The sequence below is a fragment of the Carettochelys insculpta genome, chromosome 4, assembly GCF_033958435.1.
Source record: "Carettochelys insculpta isolate YL-2023 chromosome 4, ASM3395843v1, whole genome shotgun sequence".
Classification (NCBI taxonomy): Eukaryota; Metazoa; Chordata; order Testudines; family Carettochelyidae; genus Carettochelys; species Carettochelys insculpta.
This window is the reverse complement of record NC_134140.1, coordinates 106,645,314-106,667,676: the sequence shown is the minus strand read 5'-3', so window position 1 is coordinate 106,667,676 and position 22,363 is coordinate 106,645,314. Positions and strand designations below refer to the sequence as shown.

Genomic DNA, 22,363 nt, shown 5'->3' with positions numbered 1-22,363 from the left:
AGACCGTTTCTACGGATGCAGCCGAGTCCCGGCCGGAGCCCGCGGGGCTGCTGCACTCCTATTCTCGTGGAGTGTGATACACAACAGGCAGCCAGAACCGGTCTCCTCCCCTGCGCCGTCCTCTTTCAGCGTGGATCGCTGAGGCGGCGAGCCCAGCAGCGCCGAGCCCCGCGGGCTAGCCAAGTCGGATCAGCGGCCACGCCACCCCGCCCCGCTTCCCACACCTCTCGCGCTCTCGGCCTCTGTCCCCGATGTTTGAAGGTTTCCCGCGCTACCAGCAGTCGATGACGTTATTTTCCAGCGCTATGGCACTGAAGGCCCCTCTCGTCTCCGGGGTGCGCGGTCGGAGCTCAGCCCGTACCCGGGCGGCAGGGTAAGTCGGGGCCTTTCTGAGAGCGTCGCGCTGGTAGTGACGCGACTACTGCGGCGGCCCTAGGGACTGTAGGAGGCGGGTGAGGGTTGTGCGGGAAACCGCCAGAGGCCTGCACGTATTGGCGGCAGCAGGTCAGAGCCCGGCTCTCAGGAAGGGAAGGGCAGGGCGGGGGTGGAATGTAGGTGCGGCGAATTATGGCATTGTAACCCCTTCTGCCCTGCCGGCAGGGGGCGCTGCCCGACGCTGTCTCGGCGCGTGCGTCTGGTGCGCCCGTGTGACTCACGGGATGGGAAGAGGGGTTGGGGCGCGCGCGTGGTCGGGTGTCGTGGGGGGTGCAGCTGGTAATCCTTGTGCGTCAGGGCTTGAGGCAGGTGTTCCGAAGTCCTTTTACTGCCCCCCCATTCAACGGTGTAAGGCCATTGGCAGGAGGGGCGGTTGGTTTGGGATCACTGTGCTGGTTTTGTGAGGGAGCTACCTTCTGCACTACTGGGATCTGGCATCTCCAGCCCTGTCCACGCTACACTGCGAAGTCACCCCTCTGGGACTCACTCTTGTGCATTGGGTGCAGCATCCATGGGGTATTATAAACCTGGGCTTATAGTTGCTGCAGCTGAGCTGCCTTGTCTAGGGTGAGTGGCACAGACTTTTTGATTTAGGTCTGTGTCTGGATCTGCACCCGCACAACAAAATGATAGAGTTTGGATCAACTGTCAGATTCTGGTTTTTCTTTCTCCTTTGCAGGGCCCCTAGAGCTGGCTCCAAAGTGCCCATTGGTTAGTCTTAGGTAGACTTGTGAGTGGATGATAGGGAAATGAGTGCAATGCAAGCTCAACTTTTCGGACCTCCCACCCCGGTAAATCCTACCACAATGAGTTTACATCATCTCTCCATTGTAACAATGTTGCCAGTGCTTTAGACATGCAGCACCTTGCATATGTGAAAGTAGACTAGAATCTGACATAATAAGCATTAAACTTTTTTCTCAGTACCCCTGTGAGTTGTTAGTTCCTCATCCATTTCTGTTGATTAAAGGAAGGCTTTATTTTCTGATAAACCACAGCTGACAGTCACTTACATCCTGTAATTCTTGTAAATCCTTTACTTTCACTGAGGCCAACAGAACTTTGTTTGGGTGAGTACTGCATTGTTTGGCCCATAGTTCTTACTGATAAGTTTTTTTGTTATTGTCCATTTCTGTTCTTTGTCTCTTTGTGCAAAGCATGAAGCTCAATATAAAATCTTGTATTTAAATTACTTGGGTGGTAGTTGTGCATGCCAAATGGAAATGGAGGTAGAGCTAGAAAATGCTCTAGTCCAGGGGTCTGCAACCTGTGGCTCCAGAACTCTTGAAGTACTTCTTTGTGGCTCCCAATACTACAATTGCAAAGTTTAAAAAAAAAAAAAAAAAAGAGAGAGAGAAACCCTCCTGATTGTTTTGGATAAAAGGTTAATGTCTAAGAGCTCAATAATGAGTCCAACTCATGTCTAAATAAAAACAGAAAAGCAGTCAAGTAGCACATTAAAGACTAACAAACATATCTAAATAGTAAGCTATATGGAACCTTGAAACATCGGATAACTCCCTATTTAATATGCACAGTGTATTGTGGGATATGGTACTGTATCTGTGTTTTGATTGAGTTGCTAATAAAGCCTTGATTTTGAATAGGAAAAGGAGGCATGCGGCTTTTCTGCTGTGAGGGCATCCCACATTTTAAGAAAACTGAAATTAAAAATGAAATAAAATTGACAATTAATGCGGGTTCTAGAGTGAAAGGCAGGAAGACAGTAGTACAAACGCACATATGAAGTGTGAGAAAATGGAATAGGTAAAAAGTTTGTGAACGTCCTGCAATAAACATACTGCATTGCAACTCATTGTGTGTGCTGTTCTTGAAATAGGGGGTTACAAAAAATATGAGTTGATGTTATTTATTAAGAACTGCCTTGTATTCACTTGCATGGCAACTCTTGAATTATTGAGTTTTTACCAAATCCAAAAAAAAAGTCTCTTCTTGCTATTTTGGTTGCTGACCCCTGCTCTAGGCAATAAATATTAAATGTAAAAATGCATTAATTCAAAAGTAACAGAGAGGGAGCTGTGCTAGTCTATATACTATCAAAACAAAAAAGCAGTCAAGTAGCACTTTAAAGACTAACAAAATAATTTATTAGGTGAGCTTTCGTGAGACAGACCCACTTCTTCAGACCATAGCCAGATCAGAACAGACTCAATATTTAAGGCATAGAGAATCAAAAACAGTAATCAAGGAGGATACTCTCTGATTTGCTCACCTTGATCATTTTTTTCTGATTTGTCCTCAATTACTGTTTTTGGTTCTCTGTGCCTTAAATACTGAGTCTGCTCTGGTCTGGCTATGGTCTGAAGAAGTGGGTCTGTCCCACGAAAGCTCACCTAATAAATTATTTTATTAGTCTTTAAAGTGCTATGTGACTGCTTTTTTGTTTTGCATTAATTCAGGTTTTAGTATAGTTATGTAAAAACAAGTAGTTCTGACTGGACCAGGACATTACTATAGCTGCTTTGACCAAGAAAAATAGAAGAAATTTGTATGTATTTGGGTGAATGCCTCATTCATAAGGTAATAATTGGGAGCATTGGCTTTTGTGATCTTTGGGCATCTTCTATTTCTTTTATAATGGCTGAAAACTAAGGGACTTTTTGGTACAATTCTTTGTTTTTAAAATACAAATCAAGTCTCATTCACCTTTATTAAAATATTTTTATGAATATCGGTTATTTATTTGGGTTCAGCATCAATTCAAGGTAAACCTCAGTGGCAAATGACTTAAAGGGGAAAATGAGTTTCCTCTCCCACAAATAACTAAGTTCTCTCAGTTTTAAAAGTAGAATGCCAGGAATAATAATGCTTGACACTTGAAACTTCCTAAATAGTTTATGGATTGATTGAATACTGTTAAGTGATAATGTAGATAGGGTAAGCAGAGCTGCCATTATGTCATGAGCAATAGCTCTCAAAGATTTGGGCATTAGGTGTTGTATGTTGAAGGAAGGTAGTATCAGGAATACATTTGTAATGCCTGAATATTTTATTAGAGAAGTCTTTATCTTCTAACTGGACAGGCATTGGAGGCAATCTCTATCTGAAAAAAAAACCTCTAATACTATAATTTTTCCTGTAGCTTCTTGTCAAATACTGTATTGCGTTGCTGATGTTAGTGTTGCTGTGTTACTTGAACTCACATTGAACTAGCTCAATGATGAGAGTGTGACCTCAGTTATCCTTTCAAGCTAATTGACTGTTTGTTGGTCTTAATCATCTTGAATGGTCAGCTCACAGCAGGGCCGTAAACTGGAATCTTGCTTAGAGGAGCCTGATTTACACAATAATCTGAAACCATTTCCATGTTTATGCCATCTTGTTATATAGATGGGCTTCTTTTCTTTCTCTGTGCAAGCACCACTTCCTGGCATATTGTATTGCAGTACTAATCATTGGCCAAGTCATGGAAAGACTTTTGTGTAGCTATCATGTGCAAAATACTTAACCCATTGTAAAAACTTAATGTTTGGACAACTTCCACTTTTGCCAAGCTGTATCTTTTTATTTTATACATATAAAATAAAATAATTTGAGGATGCTTAAAGTCTCACAAGATAGGTGCTAAATAATTGAGAAAAAAGATTAACCTTATATTTGAATACAGCATATTCAGGTTATAATGTAGACTTCAAGGGGGGAAAAAGTATTAATCAGTGAGTCCAACAATATGGTGTTCTTAATCTTTGTCACAGTTTTAACAATGCAATGAAAACGCATGTTGATTTGCAGAAGATGTTGACTGAGAAATTTTGGATCTCCACATTCTTTTCTGGTTTTGGTGTTTCCTCTAAAAGGAAGCAAACTGTTCCCAGTGGCATAATGGGTCAGCGCACTGTACTTATAAAGCAGGACTGTTTTTAAATTTGAGGTTCAGGCCAGAAACTCATGCAGCCAAGCTCCTTAGCTGGTTATAAGGAACATAAACTCTTGGAAAGACCAGATGGGTAAGGTTATACCTCTCACTGAACCAAGTTCTGTTCTTTTTTCCTGGAACTAACATGGCTCCAGCAAACATACAGCTGTTGAACATTGTAGGATTAGTAACAGGGAGATAGTCAAGCTAGTCTCTATACTAACAAAACAAACAAGCAGTCCAGTAGCACTTTAAAGACTAACAAAGTAATTTATTAGGTGATTGAGCTTTCGTGGGACAGACCTGCGTCTTCAGATCATAGCCATACCAGAACAGACTAGAGGTGCTTATGGAAGAGCAAACCAATAGTCTGTTCTTTACAAAGGTATCTCTTATTTTCAGATGACAGTATGACTGGCATAGAGAATGAAACTGTAAGGGACAAAGCCATGCAAGAGGAAAATACTGAACAGAAGAAGGAACGAGAGAAAAAGAAAAGGTCCAGGGTTAAACAGGTGCTGTCAGATATAGCAAAACAAGTCGATTTCTGGTTTGGAGATGTCAACCTTCACAAAGACAAATTCCTCCGAGAACAAATAGAGAAATCTAGAGATGGATGTAAGTTTGCTCATGGGTAAAGAAATTTCTGTTTTGAATTTTAATTTCATCTGCAGTAGTGGTGTTCTGAATAATTGTTTATATAAATTATGAATGTATTCTGTATGCATGGCTGCTATGGAGGGAGAAAAAAGGCCTATGCAAGCAACTGGAGTAGTGACAGTCCTACTCCCAAATGAGAGCTGGATACTGGGCTTATGAAGAATCTTATTTATCCTTATATTTTTCTTTCTTTTCTTATATCCAATTAAAATTGCTTTTGGAGAATTTCATGGGTAATTTTTTGTGGTTTTGGTTATTAGTTTTAAATCAGTAAACAAATATGAAAATATACAAATTAGCTATTAGTGTTTAATTTATAGTGTATCTGGCATGGAACCATGAGAGCTCTCTCACTGTGTTTCTGCCCTTAGTCTTGTTCCAGCTTTTTTAAATTTGTTTTTTAGGTATGTTTGGATGAGTGGGATTTTTTCCATGTCAAAGAAGGGTAGTTAGAGTTCTGTTCTCTCCTTTGATTTTTATTTGTGTAGTTTGACTTTTACCTTACAAAGCAAAAAAACTACCCATGCCACAGATTTTTACTTCGGCTTCTAAAAGAATCACAGAACACTTGCCATTCTGAGATGGAAAAAGGTTCTTTCAGTTACATTGTGCTATATCATATAATTTTGTGATATTAGTACAAGCATAAAGGTGCTTTGAGTTTTGGTAAGATATTATGGACATCTTCCTATATGTGATTCTATGGTAAATGAATGTTACTTTATATCAAATACTATGCAATCTGAAAATCATGTAGAAATCCCCTTCTGAAGAGCTATATTTTAACCTTTTTTCTAAATGTTAATCTTAAATAAACTTGGTAAAAATATTTCACCAGTGCACACTTTGCAATAGTTTCTGTCAAACTTTTAGCAACATCATTCATTACTACTAAATAGAGGGTATGAACAGATCCTTTGTAATGTGAGTGAGTGCTTGAGGGAAAGATGAACTGCCAATGTAAAAGATTTTTGCATCATAAAACCACAGTGAAAAGGGGGTTTCTTCCCTTTTTTTCCAAAGGGAGTAGTTACCAGTGGAAGTTAGAAAAATAGATCAAAAGTCTATTGGGAAGATCTGGAGAGGGGAATTTAAGCTTACTTAAAGTCCAAAGCACAGACAGTAAAAATTCACCTTTATGTAAATTCTTGTCAGTAGTCAACACAGTTACAAACCAGAGATGCTCTTGCAGCTTTTATGCAGGGAAATAATCCCAGTCTTTTAAATGCTACTTTAGAATACATTGTTAGTCTAGATCTGTGGTTAATGTGAATGAGACCTAAATATTTTCTTTTTTAACTTGGACTATTTTCACTACTTGCTTTTTTTTTTCCCCCCAGATGTTGACATATCACTTCTTGTATCATTCAACAAAATGAAAAAATTGACTACTGATGGGAAGTTGATAGCCCGAGCGGTTAAAAGCTCGTCTGTTGTAGAAGTGTGTATTGTTTTTTTCATTACTTTTACCTGCTATTACTGCAGTTGGGGTGGCAGACAATACTTTCCAATACTGTGGAAAACTGATGTACTAATTTGCCTTTCTTGCTCTTAGTTGGATTTAGAGGGAACTAGAATCAGAAGACGTCAGCCACTGGGTGAGCAACCAAAAGATGTGGATAGTCGTACAGTATATGTGGTAAGGTTGCCTCTATTACATGAGTGTCGTGTCTAGAAGATTTATGGATTATTCTGTTATCTTTCAGAGGAGTAGCTGTGTTAGTTATCTATGAAAGTTAATTTTAAAATTATTTCTTAATAAATCTTAGACTGTGAATTCTACAACTCCTGATTTGTTTCTGTCTTGAAAGTGCCATGCCACAAGAATGAGTGAAGCATTAGAAAACACTCCTTATAAATATAGACTCAGAAAACTCAGATCTATTTATCTTGACAAAGAGAAGGTTAAGAGGGGACTTGATTACAGTCAAGTATCTGTGTGGGGGACAAATGTTTAAAACCTGTGACAGGTATAACATGATCCAGTGGTTGGATGTTGAAGCTAGACAAACTCAGACTAGATACAAGGCATAACATTTTTCATAGTGAGTGTAACTACCATTGGAACGTTACCAGGCGCCACCATGGGTTCTCTGTCGATAATTTTACAGTCAAGTTTGGATGTTTGTGTAAAAACAGAGTTGACTTGGGGGGGGTGGAGGCAAAGATGTGTGTGGCTCCCAAATGCTGTGGGCAGGAGGGGCAAGGAGATGGATCTTCTGGGTGGCCCAGGAGACTAGCAGAATGGCCTGGCACCCTCAGCAGGGGTGGCATAGGGAGAAGTCATGTGGAGAGAGTTGTTCATGTGACTGGTGTGCATGTCCACCCCCTCATCCATCCTCACAAGTTGCCCTTATGTAAAAAATATGCTCTAGGAATTATTTTGGAGATATTGTATGGCTTGTGTTTATATAGAAGGTCAGATTAGGTGTTACATGGTGCCTTCTGGTTTTGAAATTGTGAATCTTTGAACCGATTAGGATAACAAAGAAAAATTCATGCATATTAGCTGCTCCTTGAGACAGGTTGTTAATGGAATTATAAGACAGTGAGAAGCATGCAACTTTAGGGAAAGGTAATGGAAAACTTCATAGTATGAATATTCTAATGTCAGTTTTACTACTGTTTTTGCTACTAATGTACAGAAACATAGATGCAGCATATAGAGTGAAGCATTGAACTCACATTAACTAATGTTAGCAAGATAAGCAAGACTTATTTTAACACACAGCAAGGCTATTTATATTGGAGAAGTGTGTGTGTGGTTTTCCTGCACCATTGCTTCCACAGTTGGTACCATGAAAGGAGCTGCACTGATGCAGACTAGTGCTTCTGTATTCTTTCAGAACCAGGGTTCCCAAACTGGAGGTTGGGAGTGGTGGCCCAGGAGACGAGGGATTGTGAGGTTACTATGTGGAGGGAGTCATGAGCTCATTGTCCACCCCAAATCTGGCTTTGCCTGTAGCGTTTATAATGGTGTTCAGTACATGTAAATGGTGTTAATTTATGAGAGGGATCACACTCAAAGGATTTCTTTGTGAGAGGGGTCACCAGTACAAAAGTTTGAGAACTGCTGTCTTATGGTAAACAAGGCATTAGGATGATGATAGAGGTCACTTGATCAGAGAAGATGTGAGAGATGAGTTTGACAAATAATCTAGAACTACTTTAGAGGTTATTCATGTAGCATACATTACAACAGGAGTTGTTAGTGTTAGAAGTATGAGCATGTTTGTTACATATCTGGTTTGTCCTGCAATATCATTGGCAGTGTTTTGAGAGCAGAAAGCTCCTAAATTGGTTGGTTTCAATGTTTTGTTTCTGGGAAACCCTTCCAACATGTATGCACTTCGGCCGTGTCTATAGGTTTTTTTTTTCTGAAAAATCTCCATGTGTTGCTGCGTCACCAGTATTCCAACAGTGCTGGCAATGGCAATGAAAATGGTGCTGGATGATGTAAGCTAATGTTTCCACATTGGAGCTGTATTCTGGGAAGATTTTCAGAAGGAGCTCTGTATAGACAGTTCCAACTTCACTGGGGTCCTATATAGGAGTTCGTTGGTCTTCAGAGAGCTTTTGTCGTTCATATCAAAGTAGGTATTATAGCAGGAGCCATTGGGAAACTGTATTTTCAATGAAACAGCATTTTTTTCTGGTATGCACAGAACTTTTCATGACTGCATTTATTCAGTAATCAGAACATACATGTTCACTTGTGCCATGTTTCTCAGCTCTCCAGGTGGGTAAATAATTTGGGTTGCTCTGATTGTCTTAGAGAACAAAGTATTTCTATAGGCCCCCTTTTCTTCAGTAATAAATAGTGATGGCCTGGGCTTTTGTTGAGTGTGATGTCGTAGTGCTGATAGAACTCCTGAAAGCAGTTCTAAGCTCTCCTTATTCCAAAATTGTTCAAATACTACCAAACTTTTCTGTCACTATTATTTGAAGTAAGGTGTTCCTATTTTAAGGAGCTTTTTAGTTAGGCGTTGATTTGAAACAGTTATAAAAAGAAGCACCTGTTTATGTTTTGTTGCTCCCAGACGTTTTATATGGAGAGTAATTGAAAATATACATCTAATCCTTTTTACCACTTACAGATTTTTTAACAAGGGAGAGACCAATGTGTTTTTATACAGAGATTAGGTAAATTTCGAACCATGCTCAATCACTTCTTTTAATGTTCAACTATGGGGAGGTAGAGATGTATTAGGGAATGTCACCAGGGATTGTCAACCTTTTTTTCTGTGAGCCCTCTTGCTCCTCATATAATGCCACAGCCCCATCTGTGCCACAGTAGCTGTTCTACTACATATTTGGTAGATCAAAAGCCAGAGCCCATGTTAGCAAATAGTAAGCAGGCCAGTTGCCCGGAGCTCCACAAAGATAAATTGCTTGGGCTTTGGCTTCCATCCTGAGCAGTGAGGGCTCGGGCTTCAGTTTTCAGTCCTCGGCCCTTGTTAGTCTAACATTGAGCCTGGTCTCTGGTTTATTTTGGTGGACCTTCCGAAAACCTGCTTGCAGCTCCGGAGGGTCCCTGGGTGAGAACTGCTAGTCTTAAACAAGTCTGTGGGCTCAGACTGCAGCACTGTAATCTTTGTGGTATAGGTTTTGGGGTTCAGACTGGGCCCAGAGTCTGAGCTCCAGTCCAACCCCAGATGTCTGCATCACAGTTTTACAGCCCAAGTTCCACTTAGCTGACCCCAACCATGTGCGGGTGTTTAAATGCTGTTTAGGCATTCCCTAGGGCTTGTGTGTGCACTCCACTTAAACACTTGCAACCAGCCTGTGACTAGGGTTTGAGACTAAGGGGATGTTCAGTTGCAATGGGCAAGGACCTGAGCTCTGGAGCCCTCCCACCTTTCAGCATCCTAGAGTCTATGCTGCAGTCTGGGCCCAAATATCTGCATTGCAATTAAACAGCCTCTTAGCTTGAGACAACTGACACCAGCAGTTGAAGGTTTTAAATGACAATCAGGCCTGCTGATTGTGGTGGGAGGGAAGCAAAGGGGGCAGTTGCTCTGGGTCCTGGGGCTGTGAAGAGCCTGGGGCACCCAGCTTTTGCTACTGCTCCCTCTTCTTCCCCCTTCCCCCCCACCCAACCCCTTTCCCCAGGGCTCAGCAAGTCTGTCAGCCCACCTGACTGCAGTGTAAATGTACATGTAGAATCCTTGATAGGTTTTCCTTCCATCCTGGAGATGATCAAGGAGAGGTTTTTTTGAAGGATCTACACAGTCCACTTTTGTAATCTCAGATGAATAGAACACATCCTTGCATATCACAAAAAATCTGCTCCTGCACTTGGGTTCACTGGCACAATAGCATATTTTTCAGTTGATACTGTAAGGCACAGCTCCTTTTTTGAAACAAAAATTATGTCCATGTAATGTATTCCTTTTAGGTGCTGCTTCATTATCTTATCTATAAAAAGAAACTTCCCTTAAGGCTTAATTGAATTATCAAATCATTTTTGAAGTTTAAATTTCAAAATAGGTAGCATGAAAATAAATTTTGCTCCACTTTTGATTTATTAATAGTGCATAATTTTTTCTGATGCTGTACAAATCCCATTAAATATTTTGTGATTTTTGAATTTACTGACACTTAGATTGTAACAAAACTATGTTGGAATGTGCTTCTAAGGCAAGCAGAGCCTATATTAAACCAGTCACTTAACCAGAAGTTTCTCTTTCTTCAGACAGTGCAGTGTCTCATTACTAAGTTCTTCAGTTAAAACTGTCTTTAGAAAGATAAACTTGTAAGGGGTTAAACAATGCTTACATTTCAATTTTTGTTTATATATGTATTTGAATGTGTCTCTTATCAATTGGGCCACCCAGAAGGGCCTCTTCAGAAAGTATATAAAGCTGTTTCCAAAGTAGAAGAAGCTAATAGTTTGGATAAATTTGTGCTGTCAGCAGTAAAGGGAAAGTAGGCTATCGCAAGCTGCTAACATTTGTAGCACTAAATTATGCCCATCACACAGGTGATTGACTGAAAATCCCACACTAGTCATCACTACAGATAGTCAGTTTTGCATGCTGCTGCTCATGATAAAGTCTAAAAACCTAGGAGTACCAGGTTTAATTTACTGTTCTTTTCATTAGTACTTGTTTTTTGTGGCATACAAATACCTATTTCTCTGAAGTGTGAGTTAACAAAAGTCAGAAGACCTTTGTGCTGTGAATAGATTGTTTCAAGCCAGTGAGACTCTGCACTGGCTCAGAGATTGCTCGTGCATGTATGCGATTGCAGGATTGAGGTTTTGGTATGGGAAGTAAATAGATAAAGTATCTAATGTACTTTATTGTTTGTACTAATGGTATAGTTTAAAGTAACATTTCCAAGTGAACACTAAAACTTGTTGACCGTTCTGCTTTACTTACTGTCAATCTCCCTGTGTAATTCAATAAACATACTTGTCTAGAAAAGTAAAAATATTTCTTAAAATTTTCATAGCTATTTCCTTTTGAATACTTTTAAATAGCTAACATCATTATGCTACCTTGAACACCCTGAGATTTATGATAACTAACTGTAGAGGAATGTGTGTATTGTACTGCTAAGAAAAGTAAAATGTCGCATCTATTTTTTTTTTTTTAAGGAGCTGCTTCCCAAAAATGTCAACCACAGCTGGATTGAGCGGGTATTTGGGAAATGTGGTAATGTAGTGTATGTCAGTATCCCACGTTATAAGTCCAGTGGAGATCCAAAGGGATTTGCATTTGTTGAATTTGAAACAAGAGAGCAAGCAGACAAAGCTATTGAGGTATGTCCTGCTTTAGCGCTTTCTTTCATGTCAAAATAGAGTGGCAAATGTGAATAGTCTTCATTGCTGCAAAAGGCAGTACAAGGGAAACTTAAATTTTAAATAAATGAATGAATTTAAGTACGGGAGTTTTCAGAAATAATGTAATTTCATAGTCTGGGTATCACCTTAGTTTTTATGTTATGTTTTTTAATATTCTTCAAAACCTGGATATAGAAAACTTTACTGTTGGTGAAGGTAATCCAGTTAAAGTAAATGGAGCAAATGAGAAAAACCTCTGATATTTTCTCTTTTAATTTCATTAGGCTATTTTTAGCTCCTTTTGAGTCTGGGATAAAGGTCCATTTATGACAGCTGCAAAATGGGAATAATATGGCCTTGCAAGAGGATTGTGCAGATTTTAATGCTATTATAGTTTTGTTGTGTGGTCCTGAGGATGGTTCATTTGCACAACAAAAATAAAATTAAGATTATTTTATTGGCCTAAAGAGGTAGTAACACTAATTACTTGAAGAGCAATGAACATTGAAGCAGTAGTGCTGGGCCAGTGATCAAAAAGAAGACAGATGCTCCCTTGATGGATTCTTAGCAACCACATCTTTCTAGAATGGGTGTAGAGGCAGTATATGTTTCTGTAATAATTTCTTTTTTGAGGAGGGAATTCTGCTGTGAATAAATTTTAGTTTTTTTTAAAATATTTTCTTGATCTTATATACTTGTTTTATTTTAAGTTTTTGAATAATCCACCAGAAGAAGCACCAAGAAAACCTGGCATATTTCCTAGAACAGTAAAGAATAAGCCTGTTCCTGCACTAAATACAAATGAATGCTGTGTGGTGGGTAGGTATTGTGGGGGGGGTCAATATTTTCGGTATAATATTTTCATTCAGAAATCGTAATCTCATATTACAGCAGTTTAATCATCTATTTTTGTCATGAGCCACATCTGTGAGGGTGGATTTTTCTTTTATGTGTCCTCCAACTGATCTTTTCTGTCGGTCAGTGACCCCCAGTCCAAAAAGGGCTCCCCACCCCTGTCATAAAAGAACTAATAATGCCATCTGGGACAATCTCTTTCCTCTTTACAGTACAGATAGTCCATGATTTACAAACAGGTTACATTATGAACACCTGGTCATATCTCGATTTGGTCGTAAATCGGAAATACCCTTATACTGTAATCCCTTGAGGTACATGAGGTGGCGTTTCACACAATCCTGATGTACCTTGAATTTTGCGTACGTTGGGGAGGGCTTGGGTTGGGACCCTGGGAGGGGGCAGGGAGGTTAAGCCTGGGGTGGCTTAGGACGGCAGAGGTGGTGGGAGGGTGCAGGTGATCTGGGGCTTGCAGGGGGTTGGACCTGGGCACCAGGGCATTGGGGCAGGGGTTGAGCCTGGCCAGGGGGTTGGAGCTGGAGCCCCACATGATGAGGAGTGTGAGCTGGAGCCAAGGGGAATTGTGGGGCTTAAACAAGGTGAACCGGGGCAGGATGGTTATCTGGGGGGTGGTAGAGCCTCATGCGCCTGCAGCAGCTGACAGTCTGGCATGTGCCAGGGCAGGGGGTGAGGGGTGTCAGCTGGGGACAGAGGAGGATTGAATGGGGGTGAACCAAGGCGCGGGTTGCTTGAGCTGGTGAAGGGGATAGAGCCCTTTACACGCTGGCAGCGCCTGACAGCTGGGGCCCCAAGCATGGGGTGGGGGTGAACTGGGGCCGCAGGAGGGAGGGGTTGAGCCAGGTTGGGGGGTTGAACAGGGGATGCAATGGGGCGGGGGGGGGGTTGAGTGGAGGGGGGTTGGAGCCCAACCGTGAGCTGGGAGCCGGAGCCCCAGGCACAGATTGAAGTCAGAGCCAGATGCATGGGGGGGGGGCGGTGAGCTGGAGCATCGAGGGGGTTGAGCCAGGTGAGGGAGGGGTTGAACGGGGTGTACCGGGGCAGGGTGCTTGAGTGGAGGACAGGTTGGAACACCGCATGTGCTGAGCAATCTGGGGCCACATGGGTTGAGGCCCAAGTGTACGGGGGGAGGTGTCAAGGCCCAGGTGAGTGGGAGCGTTGAAGCAGAGGGGGTTAGAGCTGGGTCTGCAGGGGTGGGAGGGGAGCCCCATGGGGAGGTGAGCTGGGGCACACGGGGGGGTGAGCTAGAGGTTGGTTGTAAGTCGATGTGTTCGTAAGTCGGGGATCACCTATAGTTACCTAAATGTCTTATGGGGTAAGCTCATCCCAACTTTCTCAGTAGCTGAAAACTGAATTTAAGGTTCAGACTTTGAGCGCTTCAAAAGAGGGAATATTTTGCTACCTCTATACAGTTAGTCTTGCTTATCTAATCTTTAATCAGGAATAATAATTTTTGAACTTTAATCAGGAGTAATAATTTTTGTCCAAGTTTTAAATATATTGTTTTACTTGATACAGAAGAGAAAAAGAAGAAGAAGAAGAAAAAGTCCAAAATGAAAAAAGAGAGCAGCATACAGTCAGCTGCAGAATCAAAAGAACCAAACATGGACACTACTGCAGAACAAATAAACAAATCAAAGAGACACAGAACAACATCAGAGAGCTTGGAAACGGAAGTATCTGGAGTCCACAGGCAACCTTCTAAGAAAGAGAAAAAAAAATGTGATAGAACAGAAAGTTCAGCATTAACTGAGGAAAGTGGGCTAGGGAAGAGGAAAAGAAGCAACTCTGGAGAGGTAGAGGCATTAAGCACAAAGGTCAAGAAAACTGCTCAAAAAGATGATGTCCATTCTGCAAAAGAAGAAACGACAGAAGATCAAAAAGATTCCAAAGGTAAAAATGTTATGGAAAGTTATAACTATATTTTTTTTATAGCGTAGAAGCAAAATTAAATAAAGATGGATTTTGGCAGGCATTCAGAGATGGTGAGAAGTGGGTTTGCATTGACACCAATTACTTTTTATCAAAAGGTCTTCAGTCTTGAAGCATTCATTGGTAGTATTTAGGCCAGTGGCTGTCAGATGCAAGATGAGGGGTTCAGAAAACGAACTGAGGATTATGTAGCTTTGGATCTCATTGCTCATTAAGTGCTGTCAAATGTAAAGTCATCACTGAGACATCCAGAGGCATGAGTTTGGTGGGAAACAGCAGAGACCATTGGGACACCAGAGAATTTTTGAGGCTCTCATTGGAAATGAAGATGGTTTACAAGGAAGTCTCAAATCAGATCAGTGCTACATTTCTGCTGTTTTGTTTTGTCAGATCTTGTAGGGGCAGGAGAAGGGCCATTAAAATTAGGTGTATCTTCAAAAACTCAAGACCATGCTGACAGGCCACATACAAAAACCTAGATCACATATAAAAACCTACATATGTAGGATTAAAATCCAGAAAAGGCATATGCTGGAGACTCTTCAAAACTAGAAATGAGTGATGCAAAATGTCAAAAATGTATGTCAAGATAAGGATCTTGGTTAGAAGCTAAGATCAGATGGCTAACCACCTGAACCACAGCAGGCTTTAATATGGGGAAATATTTGATATCCACAAAGAGTTGAGAAAACATCTTTATTAAGAATAAAAATAAATCCTGCAAGTGTATGCAGAGACCTTGAGGTCTCTGCCAAATCTGTGGCAGTCAACTGTGGAAAATGGGAAAGGGGAAACAATTATAGTTCTCAAGTGAAAACTAGTTGGGAGAGCATTGCAGGAGGAGGGTGATAAAATCACTTTTGTTCAGAGTAGTCAAGTTACTTTTTGCCAAGGTTTAAATTTCTTGACCAATATAAAATCAAGGTCCAGACAAGATAATGATTAAATAAAAATGTTGTGATCTGTTCAACAGTTTCTGGTCTTCCAGATTTGGCCTGCAGTCTGCCTATTGATTACCCCACTTTTGATTGTGACAGGGAACAGATTATGGGAAATAGAATAGTGTCTTATGCTACTGGTAAGGGGGAAAAAGTGTGGAGACATAAACTATTGCTGGAAATCTGTTGAGTTTCTTTTATTTACAGGGTGGGAGATGGGTTTGATGTGATCTAGAAGGGGCGTGGAGAGGAAAAGAGTGGTCAATTAGTTTATAGGTGGATTAAAAGAATAAAGACTCTAAGATGAAGAAATCAGTAGAGTGCACTATCTTTAATTTTGTGAATGTAAAACAAAAAACGCCAGTGCTCAGTGGAGAAAAGAGTGAAGGGTTGGGATGAAACAAAATAGAGGACGAATAGTAGTCTAACACATACACCATTGCATTCTGTGTTGTTTTTCTTCCCGGTTGACAAACTAGGAAAGGTTTGACGTGTAAAGGAATTGAACCTTCTACCTGTTCTGAGAAAAGATTAGTGCTGTTGTCTCCCTTAATACTGGCACATGAATGAATGAATGGACTCACGTGATCCATGTGAGCAGATACTGCAGACAGAAGTACAAGATCTGGGTAGAGCAAGCTGATCAAGAATGAAAAAAGGAAGGCTTTTTAGGCATTGACATATTAAATGACAGCACAGTTATAAACTAGCACTAACAGGATCGTATGTGATAGATGGACCATAGACTTGGGTGGGAGTTTGTACTACATTTCATATGTTGAGGAAATTAGAAGTGACCTCCCTGTGTTTAACAGGAAAAAGTAAAATTGAAAAAGGTTAAGATTTGGAAAAGTTTATTCATTATAATCAAGTGCTTGCTTAGCAATATAAATGAGCATGCCATTTGTGTCATGTTTTTTGCTTTAAATATTATCTGTCCAAGTTGAATCCAATTGGGTCTTTCATTTAGAAACTACTACAGAAGAGGAGAAAGAAGGTGAGAAGAAAGATACATCCCTTTCAAAATCAAAAAGGAAGCATAAGAAAAAGCACAAAGAAAGGCACAAGATGGGAGAGGAGGTCATTCCATTGAGAGTGCTCTCAAAGTATGTTACATCATCAACTAATATATTTTTATAGCGTCAGATACGGTTTCTGAAGTTCAATTTTTGTTCTTATATGTACCTCCTACCATTTGAATATGAGGGCAGTATTACCTCCCCACCCCCTCCTCTCTCTTCCCCTAACAATCATTTAGCTGCTCTAAGCTCTTGGTCAACATTAGTTAATATCACTCTGCATGAACACATTAGATGGCTTTCTTATGTGAAGTCTTGTCAAATTTTTGTGTTAATTAAAACTGTTTTGGGAATAGTGATGGGGAAAATAATGAAAAACAGAATCTTGCTGTCTAAAATTTTACAAAGGGCTGCAGTTCTCACAGCATTAAGTTTGGATATCAAGATGATGTCTCCCAATTCAGGCTTTTGTTATTCTCAAGTTTCTTTTTCCAAATCAATGGAAAGCAAAAGCTTTGTCTATGATTCTACTGTCCATACAGAACCTTGTCTGTCAATGTTTCACAAAAATTAAATGTGTTTATTTGAAAACCATATTGATATTTATCTGTGCAGCATAATTGGTGAGTCTTGCAGTATGTTTATGGACTAAGTGTTTAAGTACTGCTTTTTAACTGAGCTTTGTTGCTATGTCATTTTAATTTAATGTGATTCCTTCAAAAATGATTAAAGATTTAGGCTCAAGGGATAGTAACTATATAGAGCCTCCTTGCAATTTAAGATCAAAGTTATTTATTGTAGTATACAAGTGAACAGACCAAATTAATCCCCCAAAGCAGAAGTTTATAAGCAGTTTAACTTCTGCTTATAAAACTAACCAAAATTTAAATGTATTCATGTTCGCAAAATTAAATTAATACCAAGTGTTATAACTGCATAATAAAAGTCACGAGTTTGTAAAGTTTTTACAGTCTTTATTAAAATACTGACCTATGAAACTACGTGTTAAATATAAACTGCAAATTATCTGAGAATATCATTTCTTTCACTTAACATGTCCAGAATTAGTAACAGAGAAAGCCATGCAAGTCTGTATACTATGAAAACAAAAAAGCAGTAAAGTGGCACTTTAAAGACTAACAAAATAATTTATTAGGTTAGCTTTCGTGGGACAGACCCACTTTACATAGATTTCCTGTAAAATCTATTTTTGTATGTCTTGCAGTCCATCACCATTGCTAAAGTGCAATTCCAGCTTTTACAACAGAGTTGCATATTAGCAACAGTAGTGGCCTGCAGTTAAGATCTAATGTTTTACAAGAGAAATTTTACAGTAAACTTAAGATAACCAAAACAGACTATTCAAATAAAAACAATTAGTTATGTAAAACCTTATTTAAAAAATTGGTAGTACTGTTTTTCATATAAAAATTGCTGTTCATTCACCTTACACCATTACAGAAAATGAAAACTGAACTTTATGTATATGTATATATCACATTATCTCTTCTCATTGGAGTTACAGCTGTTACTCTCTACAAAAACAATACTGCAATATCAAATACAAACATGTCTGAAGGACCAAGTTGGAATTATGCTTGTGTTTGATATTTTCTGCTGTACCATTGATGCTGTAGTGAACAGATAGGATTCACCACAACTAAAACATGGAAGCACTTACTTTTTCAAGCATCCAGCAAGTACTTCCATGTTAAAGTAGAGGGGGTCCTTTACAACAAAGACAATAAGCTTATGTAATATATTTTTTGAGTTGGGGGTGTAATTAATTCATGAGTGCACAGCTGTTAAGAGGGAAATTAATCGTGTGTGTGTGTGTGATTCATTAATGCTGGAGAAAACTGAAGCACTGACTGCTTCTTGCCTTCAGAGAATTTTATATGGATTCAGTCTAAGAGCTGCTTAACTCATACAAGCAGGATTGCTACATTCAGAGTATGTTTTAAATTACTATGGTACAATATTTTTCTGTAGTTCATGTCTAGAGTGCGTGGAATGTTTTTGCTGCAGTCTTATTACAATATGGTAAGTCTTTTAGTATCCACAAATTTTTTCTGTAGCTGGTCTGCAGTTGAAAATTCAGGATTCACCATCACTAAAACATGGAAGCACTTACTTTTCAGGAGCAAAGCAAGTACTTCCACATTAAAGTAGTGGGGGTCCTTTAAACTGAGACTGCAAACTTCTGTTGTTCCTCTTTTTTCTGTAAAATACACAAGAATTTGTTAATGAATATATAGCACGTACAATATATAGCATGTACAGAGTTTTTAATAGAATATACAATATGAAATGTAATCTTCAGACAGTATTTTTGTTGTGGGTTTAGGTTGTTTTTTACTTGTCATCATTACTGAGCAGATATTTTTAGAAGTGATAAATTCAAGACACTGGGATCCACCACTTAGTTTTTCTAGGCAGCTGGTAACTCCATGTTAAAGGAAAGGAGGGGGGTTCCTTTAAAAGTTGTCATTAAATACCTCACTTATAATAAATCAATATTAATAATAATAGATTTTACAAAATAGGTACATTTGATCTCTTGTTATTCCTCTTGTATTTCCTTTTACCAGCCACCAATTCCTGTGACAGAAGAGTAGAGGTGCACGATTCCTGTGTTTCCATGTGGCTGTTGCAGGACTGAGATCAGGATTCACCTCTACTAAAACATGGAAGCACTTACTTTTTATAGTCACAGAAAGCACCTCCATGTTAAAGTAGAAGGGGTCCACATAAACCAGTATTTCTGCAGGGTTTGCTATCCTTTTCCATAAGTTCAGAACACCTACACCAAATAGAACAAAAGAATATTACATTGTTTATTATTGCATAATAGAAATTTATAGAGTAATATAATAATTACAATAATAATAATAGAAGATTATAAAATACATTGAATTACTTGCCTGTCTCATTCCCATTCCCCATGGTCTTCTCTTCCTTTTCAATTAAGTTAACACAAGAGTGTCTCCTCAGCCTCCTATTTATACCGTATCTTACTACAGACTGGTTGTTGCCTTTTTATCTCAAAGAATCATTACATGGCTCTTTTGTTATTTTAATGTCTTTGCTCTGTGAGAAGGTATGATCCTGGGTGAGTCTAGATGCTTTTTGAAGTATACAGTTGTCAATGTTAACAGCTAAAACCATTACCACAAGATACCCTCCTCTTTAAAAATCCCCTATCAGCTTGTTTGATAGCACAGATTAGGGTAACAATGAGTCGTTCTCACAGTGACACTATAGGCATTGTGTTTCTATGGAGCAAAGCTCTAGCTGTTTGCAGAAACATCTCCATGTTAAATGTATGTAAATATATAAATTGCTTCCATGCAGTGCAATTTTTTTTAAACTCTAATGCATTTGAATAGGAAGGAATGTTCTTATCTCTGTAGGATTTTTTTGGTGAGTTTAACCATTTGCTTGTTTTAAATCAGTGAATTTTCTAGAGAAAAATTAGTGTCCATGCTCTGTTTAATTCCAGTTCCAAATGATATGTCTGATTTACCAAAGCATTCAGAATGTTATGCATTTGGCAGTCTCTTTTAATGTGTTAGCAATTTTATTCTTTCAGAATTCGTTTAGGCCATTTTGTGGTCCATTTTGTAGGCCAGTTGTAACTTAGTCAAATAACGGCCAAACCCTAAGCAGCTCAATAAAGATGGGAGGCCATTTACTTCCAAGAGGGAAGATTCTCAATGGATGTGTATTACCACAGCTCCTATTTGCACTAAGTGAGAATCTGCCTCCTTATATCGGCTATGGTTTGTGTGTTTTATTTGCAAGACATTTAGACTCTGTCAACCTCTCTTGCATGCCTCACCTGACTCTCCTTCTCCAAGGCGTTCAACATAAGTTACCTGTCTTTCCAGACCTATTGTAGCATATCCTTACTCTCACTTGCTATCAAGGTGTTGACTGTCCTCTGCAATCTGTCCTTGATGCTCCTCCATTTCCCAGTTGTTAAACTTTCAGACAAGCACCTTGTGCTTTTTTCTGTGCTTGGAAGCTCCCTCATTAGCCTCCTACAAAACCCTCTTCTTCAGTACTTTCCTTTTTCATGATGCTTAACATTTGATAGCAGGCTGTGCATGTACTGAAGCCATTGCCTATCATGTTGACCAATATTGTGTTGAGCTATCCCATGTCCCTATTTGTTTTCTGTTGCTCTATACTTTTAGATGAGTTTTGGGAGGCAGAGACTGTCTTTTTGTTTTGCGTTTCTACAGCACCTAGCACAGTGGGGTTCTAGCTCATGACTAAGGATCCCAGACTCTACAGTAGTACAAAATATAGTAATAATTTTGTCTTCATGTCCATAATGGCTTTTTTAAAAGTCTGATTATTTTTACACAACACTGATATTTTTATTCCTAAATCTTTGTCTTATGTAGGAGTGAATGGATGGACCTGAAGCAAGAATATTTGGCCCTTCAAAAAGCCAGTATGGCTTCCTTAAAGAAAACAATGTCCCAAATCAAATCTGAGTGTGCAGAGAAGATGGAAACAGATAGTGGTGTGCAAAAGGATCCTCAAACAAAAAATGTTAAATGTAAATGTTGTTCCAATGGCCTTTTTAATCTGTGTTGTTTTTAATGCCAATGGTGGTCCTTTAGTTTTGATATTCAAATAGATCTATATCAAAGTAGTTTTACAGTGTGCCAACTTCTCTGAATGGAAAAGGCAGAATGAAATAAAGCATTTACATCACTTCCTATTAAAGGAGCTATTTTATGTAAAATATATTTTATTTATACAGATTATGATATGTAAATTGTGTGAATAAGCAAATTATTTAGACAGTAATTGAAGATTACAAATTAATTTTTGGCTTTTGAGACAGTTTCATTTGATAATATTTCACATGTATTGTGATAACTTCTTTGTAGGGCCTGTCTAGAGAGCCCATATTTCAATTTATGCATGCATGATTTCTGTAGCTAGTGTAGATGGGGTAAATAATGTTCCAAACAGGTTTACAAAACTAGTGAAATGTGGCAGAAATAAATTAGTGCATATTCACTTTGTTAGTGATTAAGGTGAGTGTTTATACCTATGAGCTCACAAGAGCTGTGCTGAAACCTTTTCCTAACAATAATAAAGCGCCATACATTGTTACTGAGTTGCATTGGATCGATCCCATGAGCTTTCATACACAGGCTTCCTGCTCCTGTTAGGAGCACTAAACCTTTTTTAGTGCTTCTCAGGATCATTCCAGAGTTTGGGATGCCAAGATCCTTTCAACAAACAAAGCATTAATTTAAGTATTCTTATCACAGGTTGTGTTTTGAAACTGTGAAAGTATTCATATAAGGCCTTTTGTTGAGGAGGGATTTCTAATTGATTCATTCACTATGCTACCTCCTAGTATTTCTTTCCAAGTATATATTTAGTTTCTGCAACCAATAGCATATATATAACTAAATAAGAAATAAAGTGTCTCTCTCTCTCTCTCTCTCTCTGTCTTCCTGAAATAAAGTATATATCAACAACAGCAGTGTTTGGTACCTCTTGTTTCATTCACCCTATGACCATCATTGCAATATTTATTGCATTGTGTGTGATTTTTGTAGTTATTTTATATTCATCAAGTTAATATATGTGACATTTCATTATGCTCTCTTCCTCTCCAAATTAACAGCTACCAATGAAGACTCTGGCACCCCTGAGAAAGCAAACACAATGGGACCTCAGTTTGTGAGTGGAGTAATTGTGAAGATCATTAGCACCGAACCCCTACCAGGCAGGAAACACATCAAGGTAATGTCTGTAACCTCAGGGCAGCTGTTATCCTTTCCCCTTTTACCACTCTGGAAAAGACAGA

The 22,363-nt window shown here is 39.1% G+C and overlaps 2 protein-coding genes across 4 annotated transcripts in view; one reads left to right on the top strand and one right to left on the bottom strand.

The window, feature by feature from the left end:
• ZGRF1 (zinc finger GRF-type containing 1) overlaps positions 1-341 on the bottom strand; it is a 53,057-nt gene extending 52,716 nt beyond the window's left edge. Inside the window, exon 1 of the mRNA XM_074993420.1 lies at positions 276-341. The gene's annotated coding sequence lies outside the window, so the exon portion shown is untranslated. The remainder of the gene's footprint in view (positions 1-275) is intronic.
• Positions 342-355: 14 nt separating this feature from the next.
• Positions 356-22,363, top strand: part of LARP7 (La ribonucleoprotein 7, transcriptional regulator) — a 36,752-nt gene continuing 14,744 nt past the window's right edge. Inside the window, exons 1-10 of one of the 3 annotated variants that reach the window (XM_074993419.1) lie at positions 356-373; positions 4,715-4,930; positions 6,313-6,413; positions 6,528-6,611; positions 11,574-11,738; positions 12,470-12,578; positions 14,151-14,525; positions 16,473-16,608; positions 20,934-21,091; positions 22,181-22,299. In XM_074993419.1, the coding sequence (XP_074849520.1) occupies positions 4,723-4,930; positions 6,313-6,413; positions 6,528-6,611; positions 11,574-11,738; positions 12,470-12,578; positions 14,151-14,525; positions 16,473-16,608; positions 20,934-21,091; positions 22,181-22,299 (1,455 nt within the window). In that variant the 5' untranslated portion in view covers positions 356-373; positions 4,715-4,722. Of the gene's footprint in view, positions 374-431; positions 505-1,441; positions 1,506-4,714; positions 4,931-6,312; positions 6,414-6,527; positions 6,612-11,573; positions 11,739-12,469; positions 12,579-14,150; positions 14,526-16,472; positions 16,609-20,933; positions 21,092-22,180; positions 22,300-22,363 lie in introns of those variants that run through there. The other 2 variants (XM_074993417.1, XM_074993418.1) reach the window with 2 other exon arrangements.